General features: G+C 41.6%; 1 protein-coding gene and 1 long non-coding RNA gene across 4 annotated transcripts in view; one reads left to right on the top strand and one right to left on the bottom strand.

Moving 5' to 3' along the window:
• Window positions 1–497: 497 nt before the first annotated feature.
• LOC134453129 (uncharacterized) lies at window positions 498–5041 on the top strand. The gene is made up of 2 exons (XR_010035556.1): window positions 498–2204; window positions 4778–5041. It is a non-coding gene; the product is annotated as an uncharacterized LOC134453129 (long non-coding RNA).
• A 4256-nt stretch (window positions 5042–9297) lies between these two features.
• LOC134452766 (NACHT, LRR and PYD domains-containing protein 12-like) overlaps window positions 9298–26217 on the bottom strand; it is a 60887-nt gene continuing 43967 nt past the window's right edge. The window contains exons 5-10 of one of the 3 annotated variants that reach the window (XM_063203353.1): window positions 23887–24057; window positions 18626–18796; window positions 17628–17801; window positions 16193–16366; window positions 14487–14533; window positions 9298–10099 (exon numbers count right to left, since the gene is read on the bottom strand). In XM_063203353.1, coding sequence (XP_063059423.1) covers window positions 9570–10099; window positions 14487–14533; window positions 16193–16366; window positions 17628–17801; window positions 18626–18796; window positions 23887–24057 — 1267 coding nt within the window. In that variant the 3' untranslated portion in view covers window positions 9298–9569. The remainder of the gene's footprint in view (window positions 10100–14486; window positions 14534–16192; window positions 16367–17627; window positions 17802–18625; window positions 18797–23886; window positions 24058–26217) is intronic. The other 2 variants (XM_063203362.1, XM_063203345.1) reach the window with 2 other exon arrangements.

Raw genomic sequence — 26217 nt, 5'->3', positions numbered from 1 at the left:
GCATTTCAACCATTACTTAAAGGGGTATGCCACTATTTTGGGGCTTAATACAGTTAAAATCGTTGGCTGGGGTTTATAAAGGTGGTAAAGTGTCTTATTTTTCATGTAAGCCGTTGTCTTGCTTTAAGACAGGTTAAAAGAGGGAATATGTCGCTAAGCTAGTGAAAGTCAATGTATCCGTGTAGCATTGAAGCATGCTACACAGATACATTGACTTTCACTAGCTTAGCGACATATGCCCTCTTTTAACTTGTCTTAAAGCAAGACAACGCTTAACATGAAAAATAAGACACTTTACCACCTTTATAAACCTCAGCCAACGATTTTAACTGTATTAAGCCCCAAAATAGTGGCATACCCCTTTAAGTAGTACCTGGCTGAAGAGTTGCACTAACTACTGCAGGTATATTGCTATAACTAGAGTATTGCTTATACTGGTACACATTTAACAACATAATTGACCTTGTCGGGGTCAGACACAGAAAGGATATTGTGCATGTAGAGGCAACTGTCTCCACGCATGCAAAAGCCCTGAATGTAGAATTTGCACACTTCATGGAACTTGAAACCGCCAAGGTCACGGGAGTGTTCAAACTGGCACCCTTCGCCCTGGAAGACAGTTAACACATTGAATACCGGCGGTGCTCACGGAATTATGTCGTAGAATACCAGCGTTCTAAGCCCTTTTTTACGTTTTTTTGTAGACTCACAGCTTATTATGTGATAGGGCCACTGAAATATGTTATGACTCGTTTGAAAGTGGAGACGCTGCCCTCTTAGTAGGTGAAAACTGTGTGTCTCTACGAGCTTTTATTGCCGAGTAAACCCACGCTAAACCGAAGTGGGTATCCATGGAATTCAGCTACAATCGGAGATATTGAGGTTTTTGTGAAGGGTGCGCTTCTTCAGAATGTGACGAGTTTGAAAGGGGATGAGTTGGTTTTAATCACAATTTGGTGCAAGGTTAGCTCTGACACACATCTTCCTGCACGTCAAGACACACCTCCTGCTCTAAACCACTACGACACCGGCAATCAATGCCCTTCGAAATCCACGTTTTTCACACAGACTGAACACAAGCTCTTTGCACACATGCAGAAGGTCGGACATTTGCTAAAATAGTTCCCGATGACTCCCGAAATAATAGCCCAACATTGACAACAAATCCCAATGATATGATGCTTAGATGTAGCCCATCCGATCCATATGTAGCCATCTATGCTAGCTTCTGGCTTTTCACATACAGGAAGACAGTTCAACATAGGAGTGAATAATCAAATAAACTTATCTGGTTGGCGATCAAACTTCTAAATCGGAGCGCATTACTCCAATTACAATTCGGGTGCCATTTTGATCCAAGGAGCTGGTAAAGGTCTAGGTAGCAAGCCCAGAAAGTTCAAGATACTCCTGGCACGATATACAATGGTCTCTGTGTTTACCTATTGCGTGAAGTCAGACACAATACACGCTACCGATCGTAGGCTACTAGGGAAACAACAACATAGCACGATTCACGAATACGGCAGCACACCTCCTGCTCTGTCACACTACGACACCAGCAATCGATGCCCTTTGAAATCCCCGTTTTTCACGTGGACTGATCACAAACTCTTTGCACACATGCAGAGGGTGAGACATTTGCTTAAATAGCTCCCGATGACTCCCGAAATAATAGCCCAACATTGACAACAAATCCAAATGATATGATGCTTAGATGTAGCCTAGCCCATCCGATCCGAATCATATGCGGTGGCAGATGGACACTCCCAACTGAGATCGCTCCCGGACGTGTAGTCCCAGGTGTTTCTATCACTCCCGGACGTGTAGTCCCACCCGGATCGATAGTCTGGCTAGTGGGAGCGAGCCGACAGGGGAGCGTCCTGCGTTGGGAGCGACAATCAGGGAATCATGATATGTAGCCATGCTAGCTTCTGGCTTCTCACATACAGGAAGACACAGAAACTTATCTTTTTGGCGATCAAACGTCCAAATCGGAGCGCATTACTGCAATCACATATCGGGTGCCATTTGGATCCAAGGATCTGGTAAAAGTCTAGCAAGTCCAGAAAGTTCAAGATACTCCAGGCACTATACAATGGTGTTTATTGCGTGAAGTCAGAGACAACACATGCTACAGTGACCGTACTAGGGAAATCAATGCAGGCAGCGCGATAGGCGACATGGGTTGGCATCCAGACATCTTGGTAAGTTAAATTAAAATATCCAAATCATAACACTCAAACATCATAACAATCAAACAACTTTGGACTGCAAATGTTGTCATTTATGTCCATCACAGAGCTACCAAAATCACATATATTGTCCATTGAAGGGTGTAGATTCAAAATATGATATTTAAATGCAAAAACGCATCTTTACGTTTTGGTATACAACGCATGGGCGTGAAAAACGCATTATTACGTCGTCGGTACTCAATGTGTTAAGACAAAGCATATCAACAAAACACATGTGTAAAAAGTAAAAGTAGAAGTATAGTGTGAGTACAACACCAGTCCACATTACAGTTGTTACAGCAGTTATCCCACTGTACCTTCTCAGGTAGACAGACTGTGTGGGAAAAAAAAAAACATTAAAAAAACTACCACAGATCTGATCCAATCAGTTCAGCATCAGCTGATCGTAAAACAGGTATTGTAGCCTACAGTAAATATAGACCAGTTACTCTGTAAAGTCAGTCATCTGTGTTGAAAGAAAACTGTAGCACATTTTTTTTTTTACATTTTGACACCTCTGACAAAACTGGCTGTACTCATTCATACATAGCCCCTACCTTTGTCTTGTGTACTCTACGCTCACCATCAGCTTGTACACTGCTGCACTATGCGTGTCCTTTGTAAATCACTTTGCATTAAAGTATCTGATAAATGTAATGTAATGTCAGACAATAGAATAGAACACAATAGCTTGTATTGTCACTATTCAAATGCACAATTTACACTATACATTATCCCGGAGGGTCATTCCATGTCAATTCACATGATTCCCTAGAATCTCCCCAGGTGACCCTCTCCGATTCACCCGATATCTCACATATTCTGTCAATTGAAAGAATACCAAGTATTAGCACCCTACGTCCAACGGTTGCGGAGATCAAGCCCTGCAAAGTTGGGGTGCCATGCCCACTTTTCAAGCCTGTGAATTGCATACAAAATTCACAAGCAGATTTTGACACCTCTGGTTTTAGTTTGAAGGAAGATACAGGCCTAAAAATCAACATGGCCCCTCAATATGATCCTGTCTACCAGATGATGTACTTACAAATAGCATGCCTTGATTATGTTTGGCTATATTAAGCCTTAAAAACTGACTTTGTGAAATGTGTGTTGAAAAGTCTTGCCATTTTGGGGTTCCAGATCTTGGAAACTATGTATGCTGTGGGAGTTATAATTGATTTTCCAGCATATTTGGGAACTGTAATGGTCCCTGGTCATTGTAATGGGAGCAGAATTTGTTTACATGACATCTTAATTTATTCCCAATAACATCCAAAAAGGTTATGCAACATCAGCAGACAACTAGAAAACACAGATACCTTTTGGGATAATATTTGGAGTAAGCCCATGTCAAGAAGGTTTTGGTTACACTGTCATACCAAAGAGCCTAGCTCTGTGAGCAGAGAGCATGGCAAGATTGTTGGAATTGGATGAATGCAGCATCCCAGAACATTTGGATTCATAGCCTTCAGATAAGCTGAAGCCGACCCTGAAGCAACTTTGTAGGCCTTGGCCTTGACATAGGAAGCCAAACCAGTGCATATGCAACACTACTGTACAGGTAGCACTGCATAACAGGTACCGTACATGAATTGATTCATAGTAATTTTTGTTTGAACAATAATTTGGACCTGCACAAAATCTTCTGTGCTTAAATTCATAAATTAATGGCTTTATAGACCTGAAAGCATTATGTTAATATTGATTTTGCTATATGAAATGTCGGCCATCTTGGATTTTGTAATGGATTTAGTTTATGTGATGGCTGACTTCAGTCATATAACAAATATTACAAATAAAAGTCAACAATGGATGAATAGACTTAAAAAATACTAAATATGTCAATTTTGCCAAATATGATGTCAGCCATCTTGATTTTCCCAAAAATGCTGAATGGAAAAATCTATATGAAATGTTCCTAAACTTACAACTGAACCTGCACTACCTCTGCCCAGGTCAACCTCTTCGATTTGCCTGAATTGGACACCTCCTACTATACTAGCTTGCATTTGAAGGCAGATATACCAAAACTACTGAATCAGAACAAGATAGCGCAAAACATGCCCACTCAATACAAAAGCATGTGCTCAAGTTGGGTCTCCTAAGGGGGCGTTGTCCCCTACTGCTTCTCTTTTTGACGTGTTTGCGCAAGAAGTGCGCTTCTGCTAAGGGGACTTCATTGATTCTCAACCTCAGGACTCCGAAGGTCTCCTAACCGAAGTTCTCCTAAAGGGGTGTTCACCCGATATAAAGTGGATACCGGAAAATAAACAAAATGACGCTCTTGTTAGATCCACCTTCTTTGGATATACCATCCCTCAGTCTGACTGTCTATCAGTTTCTGTACTATTATAGCATAGCTTAATCATTTGATATGCTGTGTTAAGCTTTTACACCTATGTGAAAAGCAAGACATTTTGGGGCTACAGATCGTGGAAATTGTGCATAGTGAGGAGGCAATCTATAGGCTGCGATGAGTTTTCATATAAAATGAAATAAATGTGTATTTTTTAAATATATATTTTTTTTATTTTGTTCCGCAGATTCAAAGTCCAAGTGACTGTGATGCATGATGGTCTTCTGGTCAGATAAACACTAATGAAAGGAGAACGACTGGATGTTTCATCAGAGAACTGTCCTTATCCTTTCCCCACTGGCATCTACTGTACGTAGTAGGGGCCTATTTCTTGTTTGTTACAGGATGTTATGAAATCATCAGTTGTTTGTGTGTGAAAAGTGGAGGTGGTGCGACTTGTATGGCATGATTTGACTGATGGCTGCATTAAAATCCAGATGAATTCTTTTGATTCTGTGTTTGAGTTTAGTGGTTTTTTTTTAAAAGATATCTCTCATGACTGAATACATTTTCAAAAGCACAAGTATGTACCCAATTGAATACATGACATTTCTAAGATCCATACAATCAAGGTAGGGACATAGACAAAGGTTTGGCCAAGCAAAGCGAACTTCGCCATTCATTCCTATGAGGGAGGTGAAAGCAAGCAAAATTATCAAAACAAAGTTTAACATCATGCTGCAAATGAGGAGCAAATTTTGCATGTGCTAGCCAATCAAATCAACAACATAACTCTTCCATTCCATTTGATTCGCCACGAAGACCTGATGACAGTTGAGCTGTCAGAATGGAGCACTGAATTTTGCCTCTCTTCACCTCGCTCGTTTTGCCTGCAATGTGTCCCCAGCGTCATGAGAGACAGCGGGGCAAGATGAGACATTAGTGGTGGGGTAAGTTGAGCCACTTGTCCTAATGGGATGTATGTATAGGGGGGGTCAGCAGGGGACAGGAATAACAGGGGTCAGGAACCTTTTTGGTGGAGAGAGCCATAAAAAGTTTTTTTTTTCTAATTTTCACGAGAGGCATACCATTTTAAAAACACAATTTCAAAGCATGTATTTCAACAAGCCCAACAATTTCAGAGTGTACAGGTAAATGATTACTTTTATTGATCATGGCTAAGTATAGGGTTGCCAGCTGCCAACTTGCGTTCGAAAATGTTGTATTTCTTAGATGTGATTTTCTGCATTTTAACGTCCTGTGTCCCATTTCAGCTCAATATGGAACCCATACTTCTATTTATAAACATGAGACAATTCCGTATTTCAAGGGAGGGTCGACAACCCTCGAAGAGAGAGATACAGTTCCCAAAAGAGCCACATGTGGCTCTCCAGCATATTGCTGACCCCTGCTATACAGTCCTTTTTGTTGTACAGTAGCAACTTCTGATGAAGGTTTAGTGCAGAAACATCAGCTAGCCAAAAATTGGGTGATGAAATTGTGAAGAAGCAGTGTGGCTCTCTTCCTCTCCTCTGCAAGCTGAAGATTACAGTAACAATTTAACATCTATACTGGCAAAATTATATATGATTAGAATTGAACAGGAACCTTTTATTTTCGTTAGGATGGAGTTCAAACTCTAAACTGTCTTGACTGCAGTAATGGCTAAATGGCCTGTGTTTGCTGTGTGTGTATCCAGAGGAAGTGTGAGAATTGTTGGATGGAGTGTTGACTCCACACACTGGTGTGGAACATACAGAATATCACGAAAGTGAATACACCCCTCACAGTTCTGCAGATTTTTGAGTATATCTTTTCATAGGAAAGCATTACAGAAATGTAACTTTGACACAATGATTAGTGACCTTTTAACAACATATTTAACCGCTTAAATTTCTTGTTCACTCAGAAAAAAACAAAATACAGCCATTAATGTTTGAACATGTGCTCACAAAAGTGAGTACACCCCAGATTAAAATCCGGTAGAGAAGGGGCTATGTTGGCTCGAATCGTCTCGAAATGAAATGAAATGAAAAGGGATGACAAGGGAGGTCATCAGTGTGCGTTTCAACCTTTCTTTGCATTGAACTTTTAAATTTTGAGTCTGCATCTGGCTTAAATAGATTGGTGTGAGATTTGAATGCAATCCTATGGAGAATATCATGATCTGCTTCAGTAGTCACAGTGCATGTTGACATGCACGTTTCTTTTAGGTGTATTTCAGATTGCCAATGTTGACAGCATTCATGCATCCCCAAACCATGTCAGTCCCACTACCATGCTTGGCTTATGAGAGGATACACCTTTTTTGTAAAAACTCACTTGTTTACCACCACACATGCTTGACACCATCTAAAGCAAATTTGTTTATCTTGGTCTCTTCAGATCACACGACATGGTTCCAGTGATCCATATCCTTGGTCTGTTCATCTCTCCTGAGACCAAGATAAACAAATTTGCTTTAGATGGTGTCAAGCATGTGATATACTGTATTATGCAGTTGAAAGCTTAAATGCTGTCATAATCAGCCGGCAGCAGGTTTGACAGTACAACATTCATGCTCAGCAGAGAGACTATAACAGAGACGTGCGCTTAGGGTAGGCACTGCTTGCCCTAGGAAACATTTCTTGAAAATAAAAACGAACATGTGTTTTAAAAACTATTCTTGAGAGTTCACATGCATAACAAAAACATTGATTCAGAAAATGAGCTGTTAAAAAGTAGGCTTCAGTTAGTTAGTTATGGTTTATTTGAGTAGGGACAAATACACATCAAGTAGGCTGTACAACAACCTAACAGATAAGTATCACAGCATTTCTAGCCATAGGCTAATTTCCAATGCCCATCCCTAGAAGGGCTTTTAAAATGAAATATAACAAACTGTTTTTATTGTTGTTTTAAAATGCAACCTATCCATTCATCCAAGCCATTCATTTAATCTACGAAGGCAGGCAATATACAGTGCCTTCAAAAAGTCTACACACCCCTCCTCAAATGTCAGGTTTTTGTGATGTAAAAAATTACAGAAAGACAAATAAATTCACAGCTTTTTCCACCTTTAATCTAAACTATTAAGCTGTACAATGGAATTGAGAAACAAGCATAAAGCTTTAAAGGGAAACAATAGAAAATACAAAACGGCCGCCATGTTTGTTCCGTAGTTTCCTCTCTGGTTGAGTGTCAGATCAGTCAAACTACCGAATCTCTGTGATGACAGCATAGTTTTTATTCCAAAGACAATAGCCATGTGTATAAGAGAAAGGGGTAACTTTGTTAACATAAGGAACAGTGTCTTCTGTGATGAATTGTATATTGGCGGTTGATAAACTCCGTGAAGTGTATCAGACAGAACGTGAATTGGACCTGCACTCCACCCTCAAATTTAGCCGTTAAGTTGAGGGTGGAAAGTGCACTGTATCACAGTATACAGTGCACAGTGTCGAGAATGGAACACGCTCTAGGAGTATTATGACACGCCCCTTTAGGCAGACCGTAACCTGGTCACGTTAGCTGTGCATAGAAACCTATTACACTGGCATATCTCTATACTTAAAGAATCTCTGCTGTTATCGCACGAAGCAAAGCGCTCAGGCTTGGGCAGGTTGCCGTGGGAACACGTCGCGCAGCCCTGGCTGGTAGCCTGCAAAGCCTCTGCTTTCGATTGCCAGGCAGCTTGCCTGGTTACCACCAGACCTAATCAAAAGTGAGATTGTCTTTCAGATCGAAACGATTGTGTAGAACTAAAGGCAGTATGGGAGTTCCCAGGCTAACAGGGTAGGCTCGCTTTAATTAATATGAATTAATTATTTATTTACTTACATTTAGTATTTATACGAATGAATGAATGACTGAACCCTTTATTGCCCCTATAGTGGGGTAGCCTACTCTGATAGTTGATAAGCTGATACACAATGTTATTGTGTTATTCATACGAACAAGTCCATCAAAATATACAATATAATTAACAATATATTCATCATATTTGTTAACTTTAGTACTGGTATATTTGGAGGAATCCGAACCCAAGTTTTATTAGCATGAGTGGACAAAAGGGTTCACATGATGAGGAGTTATACAAACACAACTTAAACTAATAGAAAACAATGACAAAGGCATTGGAATGATATGTACACAATTATCTCAGCTGTCTAAACAATTACACTTGATGTATACCAGTGGTTCCCAAACTGGGGGTCAGCACCCCTAAGGGGGTCATGAAGGTACTGCAGAGGGGTCACACACAGAAGGAACTGTTTGCATAAAACCTTGAATATGTGCTTTTATAATCTTTCCATACATTGTTAGTAAATATATTCCCACCAATACATGTATTTACCTTTCCTTAAAGTTTAGCAAAAATATGTTTTCACATTTAAACAATGGGAGGTGGGGGATGTGAAAATCTGCCAAGATCCAAAAGGGGGTCCCAGCAGAAGAAGTTTGGGAACCACAGATGTGTACAATATATTATTAAAACATGCTGATCAACAGAGATAACACTATATACTACAGAGTGGGGGTATCCACAGATGCAACACTGGATATCCTGTGTGTGTGTGTGTGTGTGTGTGTGTGTGTGTGTGTGTGTGTGTGTGTGTGAGTGTGTGTGTGTGTGTGTGTGTGTGTGTGTGTGTGTGTGTGTGTGTGTGTGTGTGTGTGTGTGTGTGTGTCCTGTAGGATGAGGAGCTACTATGATCTGGCACAGGGACACTGAGGAGTCAAGATGAACAGAAAAATGCATCTCTCGCTCTCTGTGTATGCGTGCGAGTTTATGTGTGTGTAAGTGTGTCTGTGCGTGTGCATGTGTCATAGCGGTGTGTGGAGGAGCTCATGTGATCTGGCACAGGGACCCAAGTAAGATTGTGTGAGTGTCAGTGTGAGTAGTGAGAGAGTGAGTGAGTGAGTGATACAGGTGTGTGTGTGTGTGTGTGTGTGTGTGTGTGTGTGTGTGTGTGTGTGTGTGTGTGTGTGTGTGTGTGTGTGTGTGTGTGTGTGTGTGTGTGTGTGTGTGTGTGTGTGTGTCCTGTAGGATGAGGAGCTCATGTGATCTGGCACAGGGACACTGAGGAGCCAACCCTAAACCCAGGATAGAGGGGCTGAGTGAATGTGGAGTGGAACGTGTGCAGGTGGGTGAGTGTGTCAGAGGAGACGCTGTAGAAGGACAGAGTGCCTGCTGGCCAGTCCAGGTAGACTCCTACTCTTCTGGAGCGGGGGGAGGGGGCGGGTATGCCAGTACTCTTATTATTGTGACGTGCAGTGTAACTGTTACTACGGCACCCCAGACTCCAGGACTTGTCATTCCATCCAAAACTGCTCTCATTCCCCTCTTCTTTCCTCTGGATGCTTTTATATGACACTGCTATAGCAGCCCCATCACCACTCCACTCAGCCTCCCAGTAGCAGCGTCCAGACAGGCCCTCTCTACACAGCACCTGAGGACAGGAGTCAAATCTGTCTGGGTGGTCAGGATACTGCTGCTGCTGCTTCATACATGTCACCTTCCTGTTCCCCTCAGAGAGAGAGATGCGTCTGTGCGCTGTATTTGGGTCCAGTGAGACCTCAAAGGCATCTGCACACAAGAGGAGAGGAAGGAAGAAATAGACAACACACTCATCAGAATATGGGAAAAGAGACCACACATACACACTTTTTTCTATTTTGTCGAAAACTGAGCTGAGTTTGATCCTCTAAGTCTGTGTGTGTGTGTGTGTGTGTGTGTGTGTGTGTGTGTGTGTGTGTGTGTGTGTGTGTGTGTGTGTGTGTGTGTGTGTGTGTGTGTGTGTGTGTGTGTGTGTGTGTGTGTGTGTTCACATGAGTGACACAGGTGTGCGTGTGTGGGTTTTTTTTCCAGTGAGTCTCACACACACACACACACACACACACACACACACACACACACACACACACACACACACACACACACACACACACACACACACACACACACACACACACACACACACACACACACACACACACTTTTTTGACAATTTGCAACATATGGAGCAGTGTGTGTGTGTGTGTGGACCTTTTTCTACTTTTTTCTATTTGGCCAAAAAGTGAGCTGAGATTGATCCTCCAACTGTGTGTGTGTGTGTGTGTGTGTGTGTGTGTGTGTGTGTGTGTGTGTGTGTGTGTGTGTGTGTGTGTGTGTGTGTGTGTGTGTGTGTGTGTTCACATGAGTGACAGAGGTGTGCGTGTGGGTTTGTTTGTTTTTTCAAGTGAATGTAGTCTCTCTCTCACTCACACACTCACACACACTTCTACACTGTGTGTGTGTGTGTGTGTGTGTGTGTGTGTGTGTGTGTGTGTGTGTGTGTGTGTGTGTGTGTGTGTGTGTGTGCATACTGTGTGAGACAGGTGTGTGTGTGTGTGTGTGTGTGTGTGTGTGGTGTGTGTGTGTGTGTGTGTGTGTGTGTGTGTGTGTGTGTGTGTGTGTGTGTGTGTGTGTGTGTGTGTGTGTGTGTGTGAGACAGGTGTGTGTGTGTGTGTGTGTGTGTGTGTGTGTGTGTGTGTGTGTGTGTGTGTGTGTGTGTGTGTGTGTGTGTGTGTGTGTGTGTGTGTGTGTGTGTGTGTGTGTGTGCAGATGAGAATGTGCATGAAACATGAAGTGGGGTGTGTGAGGACTCTGCAGACTGTAGAATAGTGTTTCTCAACCGGGGCTCTAGGGGGGCATTGAAAAAGACACACCTGAGGGAGGGTGGTGCTTAGTTGCCATTGGGGTGCATTAGTCTTTTTTATATTTCTAAGGCTACGGGAGTGTTGGCAGGCTTATGATGAGGTCAAGGGGGTGTTGGGAGAGTTATGATGAGGGTCCAGGGGCGTTTATTTAAAAAAAGGTTGAGAACCACTGCTGTAAAATGAGGAGCTCATGTGATTGAAGTGTGTGTGTGTGTGTGTGTGTGTTTGTGTTCTGAGGTTCTACAGTTCATTACTGTAGATGGTGATTTCTTCTGGAAATGGGGTCCTGCATCACAGCCATAGTCTGCCTTGTTACCGGTCACACACACACACACACACACACACACACACACACACACACACACACACACACACACACAGACACACACACACACACACACACACACACACACACACACACACACACACACACACACACACACACACACACACACACACACACACGTCTTCTTCAAATAATTAGCATATTGTGTTAAAGTTCATTTTTCCCCCATAATGTAATGATAAAAATAATCTTTCATATGCTTTAATTGCACACCAACTGAAATATTTCAGGTCTTGTATTGTTTTAAAATTGATGATTTTGGCATACAGCTCATGAAAACCCAAAATTCCAATCTCAAAAAATGAGCACATCATGAAAAGGTTGTCTAAACAAGCTATTAACCTAATAATCTGAGTCAACGAATTAACTCTAAACACTGGTAAAAGTTTCCTGAGGCTTTAAAAAGTCCCAGCCTGGTTCATTACTCAAAAGCGTAGTCATGGGTTAGACTGCCGACCTGACTACGTTTAACATTGAAGTCAATGGCAGAGGCATTGCATGGGAGTTTTGGAAGCCCAGATATCCTTGATGCTTTGCTGTCAGCTGTTGTTTGTTGATCTGGTGACCCACACTTCCCTCTTCAATATACCCCATAGATTTCCATGCCGTGTTTTGGGGCTTTGGTGGTTATGGACATTCTAATTTGCCAGAAACGAAACTAAACCCCATTGAAAGTCAATGGAATGTTCTGTCTGGTGATTTACAATGTCCATAACCACCAAAATACCTAAGCGTGGTATAGAAATCTATGGGGTACAATGAAGAGGGAAGTGTGGGTCACCAGATTAAACAACAAAAAACAGCGGTAACACTTTATAATAATGTTCCTTAGTAAAGACTCAGTAAATAATTAACTAATGATGAATAAAACATTAACAAATGTTTTTATTATTAACTAAGCTTTATTAATGCTTTATAAAATGATATACAAATGATATATTCAAGATTTTACACACCTTATAACAGACTATTTTATTCATTTACAAGCAACTTGTAAATGTTTGATGAATATGAAATATTAACATAACATTTCCTAGTCATTTACAAGCATTTGTTTACATTTCCTAATCATTTACAAACGTTTGTTAATGTTTTGTTCATCAATAGTTAATTATTTATTAAGTCTTTATAATGCTTTTTTGCATCCATTATTCTAAAGTGTTACCAAAACAGCTGATTTTAATAAAATCATGCCATCATTCAACGTATTTAACTGCTAATTATCTTCCCTTGTGTTGTTTTTAGTCTTATCCAACATAAAAAAGCATTAAAACAATAATTATGCTTGACTTTAACAACTGATATGTTGTCTGAACACAATGCTCTACCTTAACATATTGAATGTTTTAAAATTGCCAGCATTTTGATTCGATTCACAAAATACCAAGTGTCCCAACTTTTTTGGAATCCGCTTTGTATAGAAGATACACTGTGTAAGATTTTTAGTTGCTTGTTTCCAGAATCCATGCTACCCATTACCTTTTCCATGAATACTTACCACCACCATCAAATTCTAAGTATTCATTATGACTGGAAAAATTGCACTTTTTATACATGAAAAGGGGGATCTTCTCCATGGTCCTCCATTTTGAATTTCCAGAAATAGCCATTTTTAGCTGCAAAAATTTGGGTCATAGCCATACTAGAAAATATAAGTTTATTGCTTGGTAAACTTTCATGAAAAGATCAAATTTGGCAATAGGCAACCCAGTTTCAATGAGCAGCATAGTTGCTGTACCTTTTGACCATTTCCTGCACAGTGTACCTTTAAGTATTTTGGGGGGCTTGTAGCCTTTATTGTTTTTTCTCAAACAGGGCAGTGAAGCAGAGACAGGAAGTGAACCTTAGCTTGTTAGCATAACAATGTTTTTGCACTCCAGCTTTTCTCCGTTAACAGTAAAACAACAAAGAAAAGTACAAAAACCTTTGCCAGTCTAAACATACCGACTGACACACACACACACACACACACACACACACAGTGTGGATTGTGTGTCTTCTCTCTGCGACTGCCCTGCATTACCTTCATGACCACCCTAGGGGTCCTGACGCCCAGTTTTAGACCACCAAGTTTGGTTGGGGTGTGTGTGTAAGATTGATTATTTTGATTGTTTTTATCATTACATTATGGGGGAAAAAAGAAACTTTAACACAATATGCTAATTATTTGAAGAGGACCTGTGTGTGTGTGTGTGTGTGTGTGTGTGTGTGTGTGTGTGTGTGTGTGTGTGTGTGTGTGTGTGTGTGTGTGTGTGTGTGTGTGTGTGTGTGTGTGTGTGTGTGTGTGTGTGAATGATGTGTTAGAGTTGTGTTTGAAGAGGTGTGTGTGAGGACTCTACAGACAGTAGTGTGGCTCCTGAGACTGTAGAATAGTGTTTCTCAACGGGGGCTCTACAGCCCACCAGGGGGCGTTAGGAAGCCTTAGGGGGACATTGAGAAAGATACCTGAGGGCTGGCACAGTAGTAAACCAGGTGAAGTTAACCTTGAGGTAAATCATCTGATAGAAGAGCCTGGAATCCTCTTAACTACCCTTATGAAAATTTGACCATGGTATTAATGCAGTAACCATGGTTATAGTGTGGTTTTTATGTAGTTTTACCATAGTATGTCATAGTTACTCTAAGTACTCTGAAGCAACCATAGTTTTACTGTGCGAGTGAGTGAGTGAGTGAGTGAGAAGTGGAGGGTTAGTGTGTGTGTGTGTGTGTGTGTGTGTGTGTGTGTGTGTGTGTGTGTGTGTGTGTGTGTGTGTGTGTGTGTGTGTGTGTGTGTGTGTGTGTGTGTGTGCTTTTGAGAGTGAATCTAGTGTGATGAAGTTTTTTCATGCATACATTGCACACACACGTGTGTGTGTGTGTGTGTGTGTGTGTGTGTGTGTGTGTGTGTGTGTGTGTGTGTGTGTGTGTGTGTGTGTGTGTGTGTACTCACATTTCCTAGGTCCTGCTTTCATTCTGCATTCTCCTCCATGATCAAACCTGAGGAGAGATGACAGAAGAAAAACACAGTGGACATGAAGAGGTGTGGAGTAAAGCACATGAGAGGAGAGGAGAGGAGAGGAGAAGAGAGGAGAGGAGAGGACGACGAGAGGAGCGGAGAGGAGAGGAAAGGAGAGGAGAGGACAAAGAGAATAGGAGAAGATGGAAGGTGAGGAGAGGAGAGGACGATGAGGAAGAGGAGAGGAGTAGAGGAGAGACCGATGAGGAGAGGAGAGGAGAAAGGAGGAAGACAAGGAGAGGGAGGAGGAGAAGAGAGGAGAGGACAGGGCAGGAGAGGGGGAGTGGAGAGGAAGACGTGGAGAGGAGAGGGGGAGAGGAGAGGAAGAGAGTTAAAAGGAGACTAGAGGTTACTAAATCCAGCCAGCACTGCTGAGAAAGTTCGCTTGAGACATCTGACAGCAGCAGTGACTGCCATCAGCCCTGAGTGCAGCACACTGTGACACAGGTGACTACTAGGGACACTGCAGCACACTGTGACACAGGTGACTACTAGTGACACTGCCACTGCTGAGTGCAGGTGCTGCAACTATCTCTTGGTTAGAGAGCAGGAGAATAAATCACATCCCTTAGAGGACCATGTGCTGTCCAACTTGCTGCTTAATGTGTAGCCATTCTGCCCGAACCCTCCATGAAATACGTGGTGAAAACATTGCCACCAATAAAATGCTATAAAAACCTCTCTCTACACATTGCACGAAAAGAGGGATTTTCGTCTGTGCATGGCCTCTTGCATTTCCGCATATGCTAAGCCCTACAGCTGGCAACAGTGAAATCTGTCTGCAAACTGTCACATATTGACCTGGCCACTGGTTGCCCATGCCCCCATCCCTTACTTAGGAGGGCCTTTAAGATCACGGAAATACTGCAGTCGAGAAAAAAGGTTGTCAAGTGGGGCTAGGGTTGTGGGGGGTTTTAGAGGTGATAATTGGCTGCCCCTGTCCCAGTCCCCACCCCGTCCCATGACGTCGCCAGCACAACTCAGAGAACACCCCTTGGTGTTAAAATACCAGAGCAAGGGTCACAATTAAGTGTATTTTAGCCTAGGCATGATATGCGTTGGACCAATACTGCATTACGAACAGTGGATGCAGACAAAAAACTAAGTCATTTGTGGTAGGATTTCTGCCATCTATAGTGCCGGATATTGCCCTTTTCATCCAGGGACATCTTGGCTGGTAGATATGGTAGATAACAACATAGTTAATATTTCAGAATTTATGTTTCCTTCATGTGAGCCACCATTGTTGTTCCTTGCTTCTCCGCTATGTCATATCACATGAAAATCCTGCTCTGCGATCCTAAATGGCTCAGTAATGTTTCACTCCTTTGAGGTAACACAGTTCTCTCTCTCTCTCTCTCTCTCTCTCGCTCTCTCTCGCTCTCTCTCGCTCTCTCTCGCTCTCTCTCGCTCTCTCTCGCTCTCTCTCGCTCTCTCTCGCTCTCTCTCGCTCTCTCTCGCTCTCTCTCTCTCTCTCTCTCTCGCTCTCTCTCGCTCTCTCTCTCACACACACACACACACACACACACACACCACACACACACACACACACACACACACACACACACACACACACACACACACACACACACACACACACACACACACACAGACACAGACACAGACACAGACAGACTTACCTGAGAGTCTCTAGTTTACAGCTGGGTTCATTCAGTCTGTCTGTGAGCTCTCTGACACCCGAGTCTCCAGGGTGGTTGTAGGTAAGATCAAGCTCCTTTAGGTAGGAGGGGTTTGATTTGAGGGCAGACGCCAGGAAAGAACAACCCTTGGATGAGATCTGACAAACAGACAACCTGAAACAAGAGATCCAGTCTCCTGATTAGTAGGAAAAGGGTCATGTCAATGATGCCAATGCATCAAGAGTACACAAGGTATTCTGCAAAGAGTCATTGGGGTCACAGGTTCAATTCCCATGATTAACAGGTGAATAATCAGACTCTGATAGGTGGGTAGTGGTGGTGAATAACGAAGGGAAGAATACCTACCTACCTACCTATAACCAGGTGAATAATCAGTGCTCTCCTCCATTATCTACTGTGACTGAAGAACCCTGAGCATGGCACCCACTCAACACACTGCTCCCCTGTTCCACCTGTCACATTTCCCCCCTTTTAACAAGTGTGATGTGTTGGGTGGGAAACTGTCAAATAGTTATTTAGCTGCTCGAGTCATGGACCAGCTAGTTTGTTCCTCTATGAGAAGTAAAATGTCTACAGTTCATAATGTATTGCTGTATTTCTTTTCCTCAAAGGAAAGGTGATGATGTTCACTTTTATCTTGTGTTCATGTGTTTAAATGTAAGGTTATAAATGGAAAGCATTGAATGACAAACAGCTGTATATGTGTCAATTTACTCTAACATGTTACTGGTGTTACTGGGATGAGGGAGTTATAGACGGGGAGGAACGGTAGCTTACTATGCAGTCATGTTGAACCTTGGAAAAATGGTCTAGATCCAGACATCATAGCACAATGTAATCGCAGAGGAACTGTATCACTGATGGTGGTTGCTAAGGAAGATGCTTTGCCTAGCAACCGTTGCTATGCAAAAGGTACACCAAATACCATATAATATATGTATACTACAGACTCCAAGCTTTCATATGGTATGATAACCAATTGCATCATGGCTCTAGAGGTCTTGGCAGTGTACTACTAGAATGCATTGAGCATTCTGGGGTCATATACAATATGATGTGAAAAAGTATAGTGGGAGTGAGTTATATTACTGTTACCACTCAAATTCTTATTCAGGACATCTTGAAGATTTAAAAAAGTCATATGGCGTTTTGTTGTGGGGGGGTGCATGGTAGGCTACCGTTCCTCCCTGACTAGTACTACCAAGTGATATGACCAGCAGTAGACACTGACAGCATGTTCTGTCAATTTTCCTGAAATATCAATTTCGTCTCTGCTTTTCTTAAACATAAACAATACATAATAGACACTACTTTCAAAATGAGAAAACTCATTTTTGTATTTGCGCTTATGTTGTTTGCATACATACATGTAAGCCTTGATTTGATAACATGGTACAAATGACACACTACACACCTGAGTGTCTCGAGTCTGCATTGTGGATGTCTCAGTCCCACACAGAGCAGCTCCACTCCTCCGTCCTGCAGGTCGTTGTCACTCATGTCCAGTTCTCGCAGAGGGTAAGATGGCCGCTGCAGCACTGATGACATCATGTCACAGCTGGCTTTGGAGAGGTCACACCGGTTGAGCCTTTTTCAAAGGAAAGAGGAATGTGATGACCTTTCAGCACCTCCAAATACAGTTCATATCTTCATATTCTCTTATTCCTTCCCAAATTGAATGACCAGTTTGTGCCAGTAACGTGTTTGTCACCTCAGACTAATAGAGTTAAAAACCTATTTGAGATTCAGAATGTTGGCCTGTACTCTGGAGCTCAGGTTTAAATCCTCATAGTGACACTGCTACGTGTATTAGGTTACCCACTGAATAGTGTCTCAAGTAGGATGCATCTAATGTACCAAAGGACTGGTCTCTACATGAGACTGAATGGCCTCCTAGGACCAGTAACTGGGTACCAGAGATTCTGGTGGTAAAACAAAAGCGAGCACCAATTTAAAGTCATATTTCAACCTACCTTACACAAAAAAATAGTCTGACATTAGGATTTCATTATAAAAATGTATGTATCTATACACTGCATTATAACATGGTGCACACACAGTCTCTTTGCTTCAAGGGCTGATTTACAGTGAAACATTGCATTACTATTGTACAATTAAATAGTCTTGGGTAGCATTGGTTAAATTGCTAAGCCAGGAATCTCTATGTTGGGCAGACATGTTGGATGTCCTTGTGTTTCTGGTGGTACAGATGGTCCCCATACAATGCTCTCGAGTTGACGAGGCAATGACGTGTTAACCGTCAAGGTACATAACGTGCCTAGTTGCAGTGTACCCAAACAACCGCCAGGTGGCCAGGGAGCCCTCGCTATACGCTTTACCAACCAGAGGCCCACTGGCGGCAGAAGGAATACCACATAGCAGTCAGTAATGGGTAAGGCAATGACCACTTACCTTAATGTCTGCAGCTTACAGTGAGGACTAGACAGTCCCCTACAGATGAATTCAACTCCAGAATCTCCCAAGGCACTGTTACTCAGATCCATCTCCAGCAGGGTGTTTGCTGATTGTAGAGCATTGGCCACAAACTCACAGGATTTATCAGTGAGCTGACAACCAGATAGTCTGTAAAGTAATACAAGGCTCAGTAAGTCCAGAACATAACAGAACAAATCACCTTTTCTTCAGCAGTTGACATAATGACACATTTTGACCCATTGTCTTTAGATATCTTTGTTGTTTTATCTGCTGTTAAGGACGGGATGATTTTTTTTTTTTTTAAATCAACATGTGATGGAGGAGGTAATTAACAAATTCAAGTTCAACCCACACTATTCAATTCATTCTTTCAATGCATTAAAATATATTCCAGGGAATCATGTGAACTGACATGGAATGACTAAGGTGCTGTTGCAGGATATTTTTAGCAGGGTATTTGTTTTCTCCTGTTCAGGTGTAGATGCAACATGTGGATAAAAATAAATCCTCCATTGTAACAAATGCATTTCAGCAGAAACGGAAAGGACAAAACCAATGTAACAGGAGGAAAAAAATCCATATAAATATCCTGCTACGTGGAAACACGTTGTCAGAGACAGCAAAAAAAAAATCTATTTGCAAAATTGCTGCATGTGTTTAAGATATCAGGTTTCAATTCATCTTCAGATCATTGACTAGCATGTGATTCTATTCTGTCATGAAGTAGATATTTGGAAATATTTCACAAATGAGTTAATGGTACGGCCCACTTCACACAAAATTGGCTGCTTGTGGGCCCTGAACCAAAATGAGTCTGCCTTAGAATATTACTGTTAAACCTTTTTTTTGTTTCAGCATGTTGCCTTGTACTCTGTTCATGTTTACATCCTCATATATAGACAGGTCATCAGCTGGGAAAATTAGGCCTTTCGTTCTACCACACTTTTCTCTGTGGATTACTGACCAGAAGCCCTATTGGAAGAAATTAAAACATGGGGCCACGTCAATTTTTGCACAGAACTCAATATGGCCGCCATTTTCCAAAATGACTTGTTTTCATGCATTATTACATTGTACTATAAGGTGATATTCATGAACGATTAACTACTTTCAGCACTATTCTGTCCTATTTCCTTACATACACGTTTACAAAGGTTGACTAAACTAAAACAAATGAAAATAAAGTTGGCCACCTTGCAATAACCAAAGGAAAGTTCTGGAAATAATGATTGAAATGCACATACAGAGTCTATGGCTGGGAAAATTAGGCCTATTTGTCCTGTCAGGGTTTTCACAGTGGATTACAGACCAGAAGGCCTATTGAAAAAAGATTCACCAGCTGGTTGCCATCTCAAATGTGCTCCAAAATTCAAAATGTTCTCTGTTTTTCAGAATGGCAGACTTTCATACATTTTTCTCAATACTTTAAGACCATAATTATCAATAAAGATAACCTATTTTCAGTGAAACTCTGTCCTATCTCCTATCTACAGACGTGAGTTCAAAGGTTGGCAACAGAATGATGTAAATATATATCTTGCCCCTTTGAAATATCCAAAGGATTGTTGTCAGAAAATGATTGAATTACACATACACAGTTGACTGCTGAAAAAAGGCTATTGACCTGCCAAACTTTTCACATTAGATTACTGACCAAAAGATATTCAGGTCTATTTTTTTCATAAAGCAAGGGTGAGTGTGTGTGTGTGTGTGCCCGCGCGTATCCCCCGCTCATCTTTCCCCTGCTCTACAGTGTCTTTCCCCCACACACTATTCTGCCTCCCCCACCCCCTCACTCATCTCCCCCCCACACTCTATTCTGCATCACCCACCCCCCCCACACACTATTCTGCCTCCCAACCCCTTCACTCATCCCCCCATGCTACTGTGCCCTCACACCCCTCACTCACCCCCCACTATTCTGCCTCCCACGCTCACCCCCCTGACTCTTTCTCCCCCCACCCCCCTACAAAATACTCGCCCACCCCCCATCCAATGTGAAAAGTTTGGCAGGTCAACCCCCCCCAACTCAACTTACCCCCCCCCCCCTAACACACACACACACACACACACACACACACACTATTCTGCCCCCCTGAACCCCCCACCACCACCTCACTCATCCCCCCCACACACTATTCTGTTCCCCTAATTCAACCCCGACTCATTCCTCCCACCCCCCACTCTGCCCCCCTACCCCCACTCACCCCCTCATTCATCCCCCAGCTCCTCCACATCATTCGGTCCCCCTATACCCCTACCTTACCCCTACCCCTCCTATGTCAGTGTATGTAAAGAAGCACACTGGCCACACACACTTGAGAAAAGCGCACTCAGGCGCACGCACACACACACACACACACACACACACACACACACACACACACACACACACACACACACACACACACACACACACACACACACACACACACACACACACACACACACACACACACACACACACACACACACACACACACACACACACACACACACACACACTTTGGCTGGACAATATGCCTTTTTTCAGCAGTCCACTGTGTTTGTGAAATTCAATCATTTGACAACATTCTTTTGGATATGTCAAAGTGGCAAGATATATTCATGCCTTTTCTAGACAACCTTTATACTCACATCTGTAAGGAGATAGGACAATTTAACTGAAAAATAGGTAATCTTTATTGATAATTATGGCCTTACAGTATTGAGAAAAATGTGTGAAAGTCTGCCATTCTGAAAAACAGAGAACATTTTGAATTTTGGAGGACATAGATGGCCCCACGTTTTAATCTTTTTCAATAGGCCTTTTGGTCTGTAATCCACTGTGAAAACACTGACGGGACAATAGGCCTAATTTTCCCAGCCAAAGACTCTCTATGTGCATTTCAATCATTATATTCAGCACTTTCCTTTGGATATTGCAAGGTGGCCAACTTTATTTTCATTCGTTTTAGTTTAGTCAACCTTTGTAAGGAAATTGGACAGAATAGTGCTGAAAGTAGTTAATCTTTCATGAATATCACCTTATAGTACAATGTCATAATGCATGAAAACAAGCCATTTTGGAAAATGGCGGCCATATTGAATTCTGAGCAAAAATGTACGTGGCCCCATGTTTTAATTTCTTCCAATAGGCCTTTTGGTCAGTAATCCACAGAGAAAAGTGTGGTAGGACGAAAGGCCTAATTTTCCCAGCTGATGGCCTGTCTAATAGTGATATTGCTAAGAGGCTACCCACTGGTGGATGTCTCTTGCCAAGTAGAATGCACCTAATGTACCAAAGGACTGGTCTAGAGACAGCAAGACCAAGCACATCTCTTGCAGCCTTCAAGAAGCGAGTAAAGACTCTCCTCTTTCATGAGTATCTAACTAGACTATTTTTTGAGCTGACCAAGCCCCAGGCCAGACTCTTGACATGGTGTGTGTGTGTGTGTGTGTGTGTGTGTGTGTGTGTGTGTGTGTGTGTGTGTGTAGGCCTACTCTACTTAAAAAAAACCCAACTCTTCTTTGCATTTGTCCTTGTTGTTCTGTATATCTTCTGTGCACTATGAATTTGCTAGTGATGTTGGGTATGACTATGTCCTCTTTTGAAAGTCGCTTTGGCTATAAAGCATCTGTAATGTAATGTAATGTCTCTCCCCCTCACATAACACTGACTGAAAACCACTGACTAACAGATATTCTGGTGTTCAAACAAAAGAAAATAGATTGGAGAAGAAGAACTACTGGTTGTAAAATACATTGGCCATGGTATAGTATGGGGATGGAGTCTAAGGAAACAGTACACATGACCAGTGTATGTGACACCGTGAAGTATAAAAAAAAATGTGACTCCGATGTCACTCCGGATTTGAATTGAATTGTGTGTGTGAGCGGCTGCTGCGAGTTTTGGCTCTAATTCAAAAGAGCATGTCCACTTATCAATGTTCAGTTTGTTAACTACAGCTGTCAGTCAATGTTAATTGTGATGGATAATTAATGACAGCTTACAAAAATTCACCCTGTCCTGTGACCTGTTCCACACTCCAACCCTGGCGGTGGGGCCATTGCACTTTACCATGCCGGCAGTACTGACAGTAGAAGAAAGTGACCCCCACGTGCAGCCATGCCGTACTACTCACTTATGACATGAGTGAACAGTCTTCTCTCTATCGTCTTTGTTTAAGTTGGTGTTCATCTTCGTTTTAAATAATTATGCCATGCTTTATTTTGACCAATTCTGACATTAAGATTTCATTAAAAAGGTATGTAGCTGTGAACTGCATTATAACATGTGAACAAAGTCTGTTTGTTTCACGTTCTGATTTACAGTGAAACATTACAACATGGCATTGGTTAAATGGCTAAGCCAGGAATCTCCATCTACAACCTCTGAACGTTTGGTCAACAAATAATAATGTGTGAAACTAATGGTTGTTGTCTAGAACAGTGGTTCTTAACTTTTTTTTTCTTACAGCACCAACTTACCTGTGCCCAAGACAAGCCACACACCTCCATCCAAACTTCTACACCTGTATATATACTAAAAAAATATTACAATGATTCTTGCTTGAGACATTAATCAATACTTTAATCATTTAAAGTGGGGACCAAAACTTGCTTTAGTTTGGAGGTTGATTTGGCCTAATTATAATATTCCCAAGCAGAATTTTAGGCACAACCTCAACATAAAATTCCATGGACCCCTGTTATCTCTGGGGCACCTCCTGTTATCTCTGGCGCACCCCCAGGGGGTGCCCACACCCCAGGTTAAGAGCCACTGGTCTAGAATTAACAATGCTGCCTTCCCATGTGATGGAAAATACGCTGTGTACTCACGGTGTGTCTACTGGATATAAGAGGTCAAATACGTAATCCTACATTGGGCAGACATGTTGGATGTCCATGTGTTGCTGGTGGCAGAAGGAATGCATAGCAGCGACTAATGAAGAAAATGACCACCAACCTCAGGGGTGGGGTACCTATGGCTCGAGGGCCGTTTATGGCCCTTTTATCCGGCCCCCGATATACTTTCAATGTTATGCAGCTTCACATGAAATATGATATATTTTGTAAAGGAATCTTAGGAACTATATTTGAAATACTGTTCTGTACGGTACTGTATGGTCTGTTTTAAAGTGCTGTTTTAAAATCCTGGTTTGTGTTCATAGTATGGCCCTTGGAGGACTTTTATGGTCCTTGGAAGAATTTGAAGTGACCCATCGAATTAAAACGTTTCCCCATCCATGACATACCTTAATGTCTGCAGCTTACAGTGAGGACTAGACAGTCCCTTACAGATGAATTCAACTCCTGAATCTCCCAAGGCATTGTTACTCAGGTCCATCTCCAGCAGGGTGTTTGCTGATTGCAGAGCATTGGCCACAAACTCACAGGATTTATCAGTGAGCTGACAACCAGATAGTCTGTAAAGTAAAAAAAAGGCTCAGAAAGTCCAGAACATAACAGAACAAATCACCTTTTCTTCAACAGATAACATAATCATCATTTTCACTGTGTGAAATATGCTGCTCCCAACATTTTTACGTGGCCTCATCTCAAAAACCTTTAGAGGTAGGATGCTATTACTTGGTATTCTTTCACTTGACATTGAAAGGTACCTGGTCATGCAATATCAGGCAAATCGAACAGGGCAACCTGGTGAGATTCCAGGGAATTGTTTGAATTGACATGGAATGACCCAAAGAGAAAAAAAATCAAAAAGAAGGAAACATCTGAGCCCTAGTTACTGTAGGTGTCTAAAATATCAGATTTCCACCCACCTCTAGACCATTGACTAGCACTTGATTCCATCATGAAGCACACATTTGGGAATACTTTACAATTGCGTTAATGGTACGGCCCACTTGACATCAAATTGGCTGCATGTAGCTCCTGAACCTAAATTAGTTTGACACCCCTGCCTTAGAATATTAGTGTTAAAAACCTATTTCTGCCTCAGCATGTTGGCCTGTACTGGATCTCTATATAGTGATACCACTAACAGGCTAGCCACTGACTGTTGTCTGTTGCCAAGGAAGAGGCACCTAATTAGTCCATGGGCCGGATCAGAAGTTGGTATCACCTGGGGTGGCAAAGTCTATCAATGTTTTTTGTAATCCTCCATGCCTGAGGGACATTATTTGGTATGATAGCCCTCTGGAAGTGGTAGCTTTCTTATATTTTTACTCACTTTTATAATGACACCCAGTGCATTTCGCAATACATGCCTATATATGGATGTAGGCGTATGCAAGTGTCTGTGATGATGGGATATATTTTTATTGATGTTACATCACATGTAGACACCTTAGGGATTTTAAAAATATACAATTTTGATGGATAATGCACTTTCCTATGAATTATATAGGTCAAAATATATCCGTCATACACTTTTTCAGCAATATAATGCAATGTTAGAATGATGCAGAAGCCTGTAGGAGGGTGGTTCAAATCGTAAGACTTGCTATATCATGTCTGTAGAGTGTGGGCTTTCAGAAAATATATGGGTTTGCTAGTTTAATATAAATTATACACCTATTTAGGCCAAAATCCCATAACTGTCTAATGGATTTCAATGGAAATCAATGCATTTCAATGTAATCCCAAACACATTACATAACTATGGTATAGAGGAATGTAGGAAGTTGGAAGATGTCACAATGCACATTATATCACATCTGGAGTGTGTAGACCTCGGAAAATAAATGGATTGGATAGCTTAATAGAAATTACACAGTTATTTTATACCCACACCTCATGGCCGTCCATTAAAAATCAATGCATTTCAAAGTACAATGTACTTTACAGAACTTATGTACGGATAGAGGAAGTTGGGAGACCCCAGGGGGATAGGTTGGATTGCAACTTTTGCTATATCATATCTGGAGAGTGTGTGCTTTCAGAAAACACATGGGTTTGATCGAACTCATAATTGTCCAATGGATTTGAATGAAAACCAATGCATTGCAATGTAATGCAAAGTATATTACAGAAATGTGTTGTAGAGGAATGTAGGAAATTGGGAGTTGTCCCAATGCATATTATATCACATCTAGAGTATGTAGACCAGGGGTGTCAAACATACGGCCCGCGGGCCGCATCCGGCCCGGATGTTAAAAAAAAAAAATAAAAAAACAAGTTTTTTTTAATTTTTAATTTTTAATTTTTTTTATTTATTTTTTTTAATGAAATAGCCGAAATGCGCAATTACGGCCCTCGGGGCAAAATCGAAACCTGCATGACATTAACCCAATGGTCCCTCTGTTACACTGTATATATGTAGTAAAGTGCACCTCACACTTCTATTATAAATAGTGAATTTGTACTGTAACAGGCATTTCATAAAGCTCATAATATAGACCTCATATATAGAGATAAAATGTTAATACTTCTTATTTGTATTGTATTGGTATTGGTTGTAATTAAATAATAAATATAATAGGATTTGCGTGAAAATGCAGGAAATTACATATAAGAAATACAAAATTTTCTGGGGGGAAACCCCCAGACCCCCGGCTAAAATGAACTGTCCCATATTTCATTATTTGACGGTTGCCAATGAATGAATGAAGTCAAGGAAATTT

Source organism: Engraulis encrasicolus, chromosome 1 (assembly GCF_034702125.1).
Source record: "Engraulis encrasicolus isolate BLACKSEA-1 chromosome 1, IST_EnEncr_1.0, whole genome shotgun sequence".
Lineage (NCBI taxonomy): Eukaryota > Metazoa > Chordata > Actinopteri > Clupeiformes > Engraulidae > Engraulis > Engraulis encrasicolus.
Note: the sequence above shows the minus strand (reverse complement) of the source record. Positions and strands in the feature narration are given on the sequence as shown.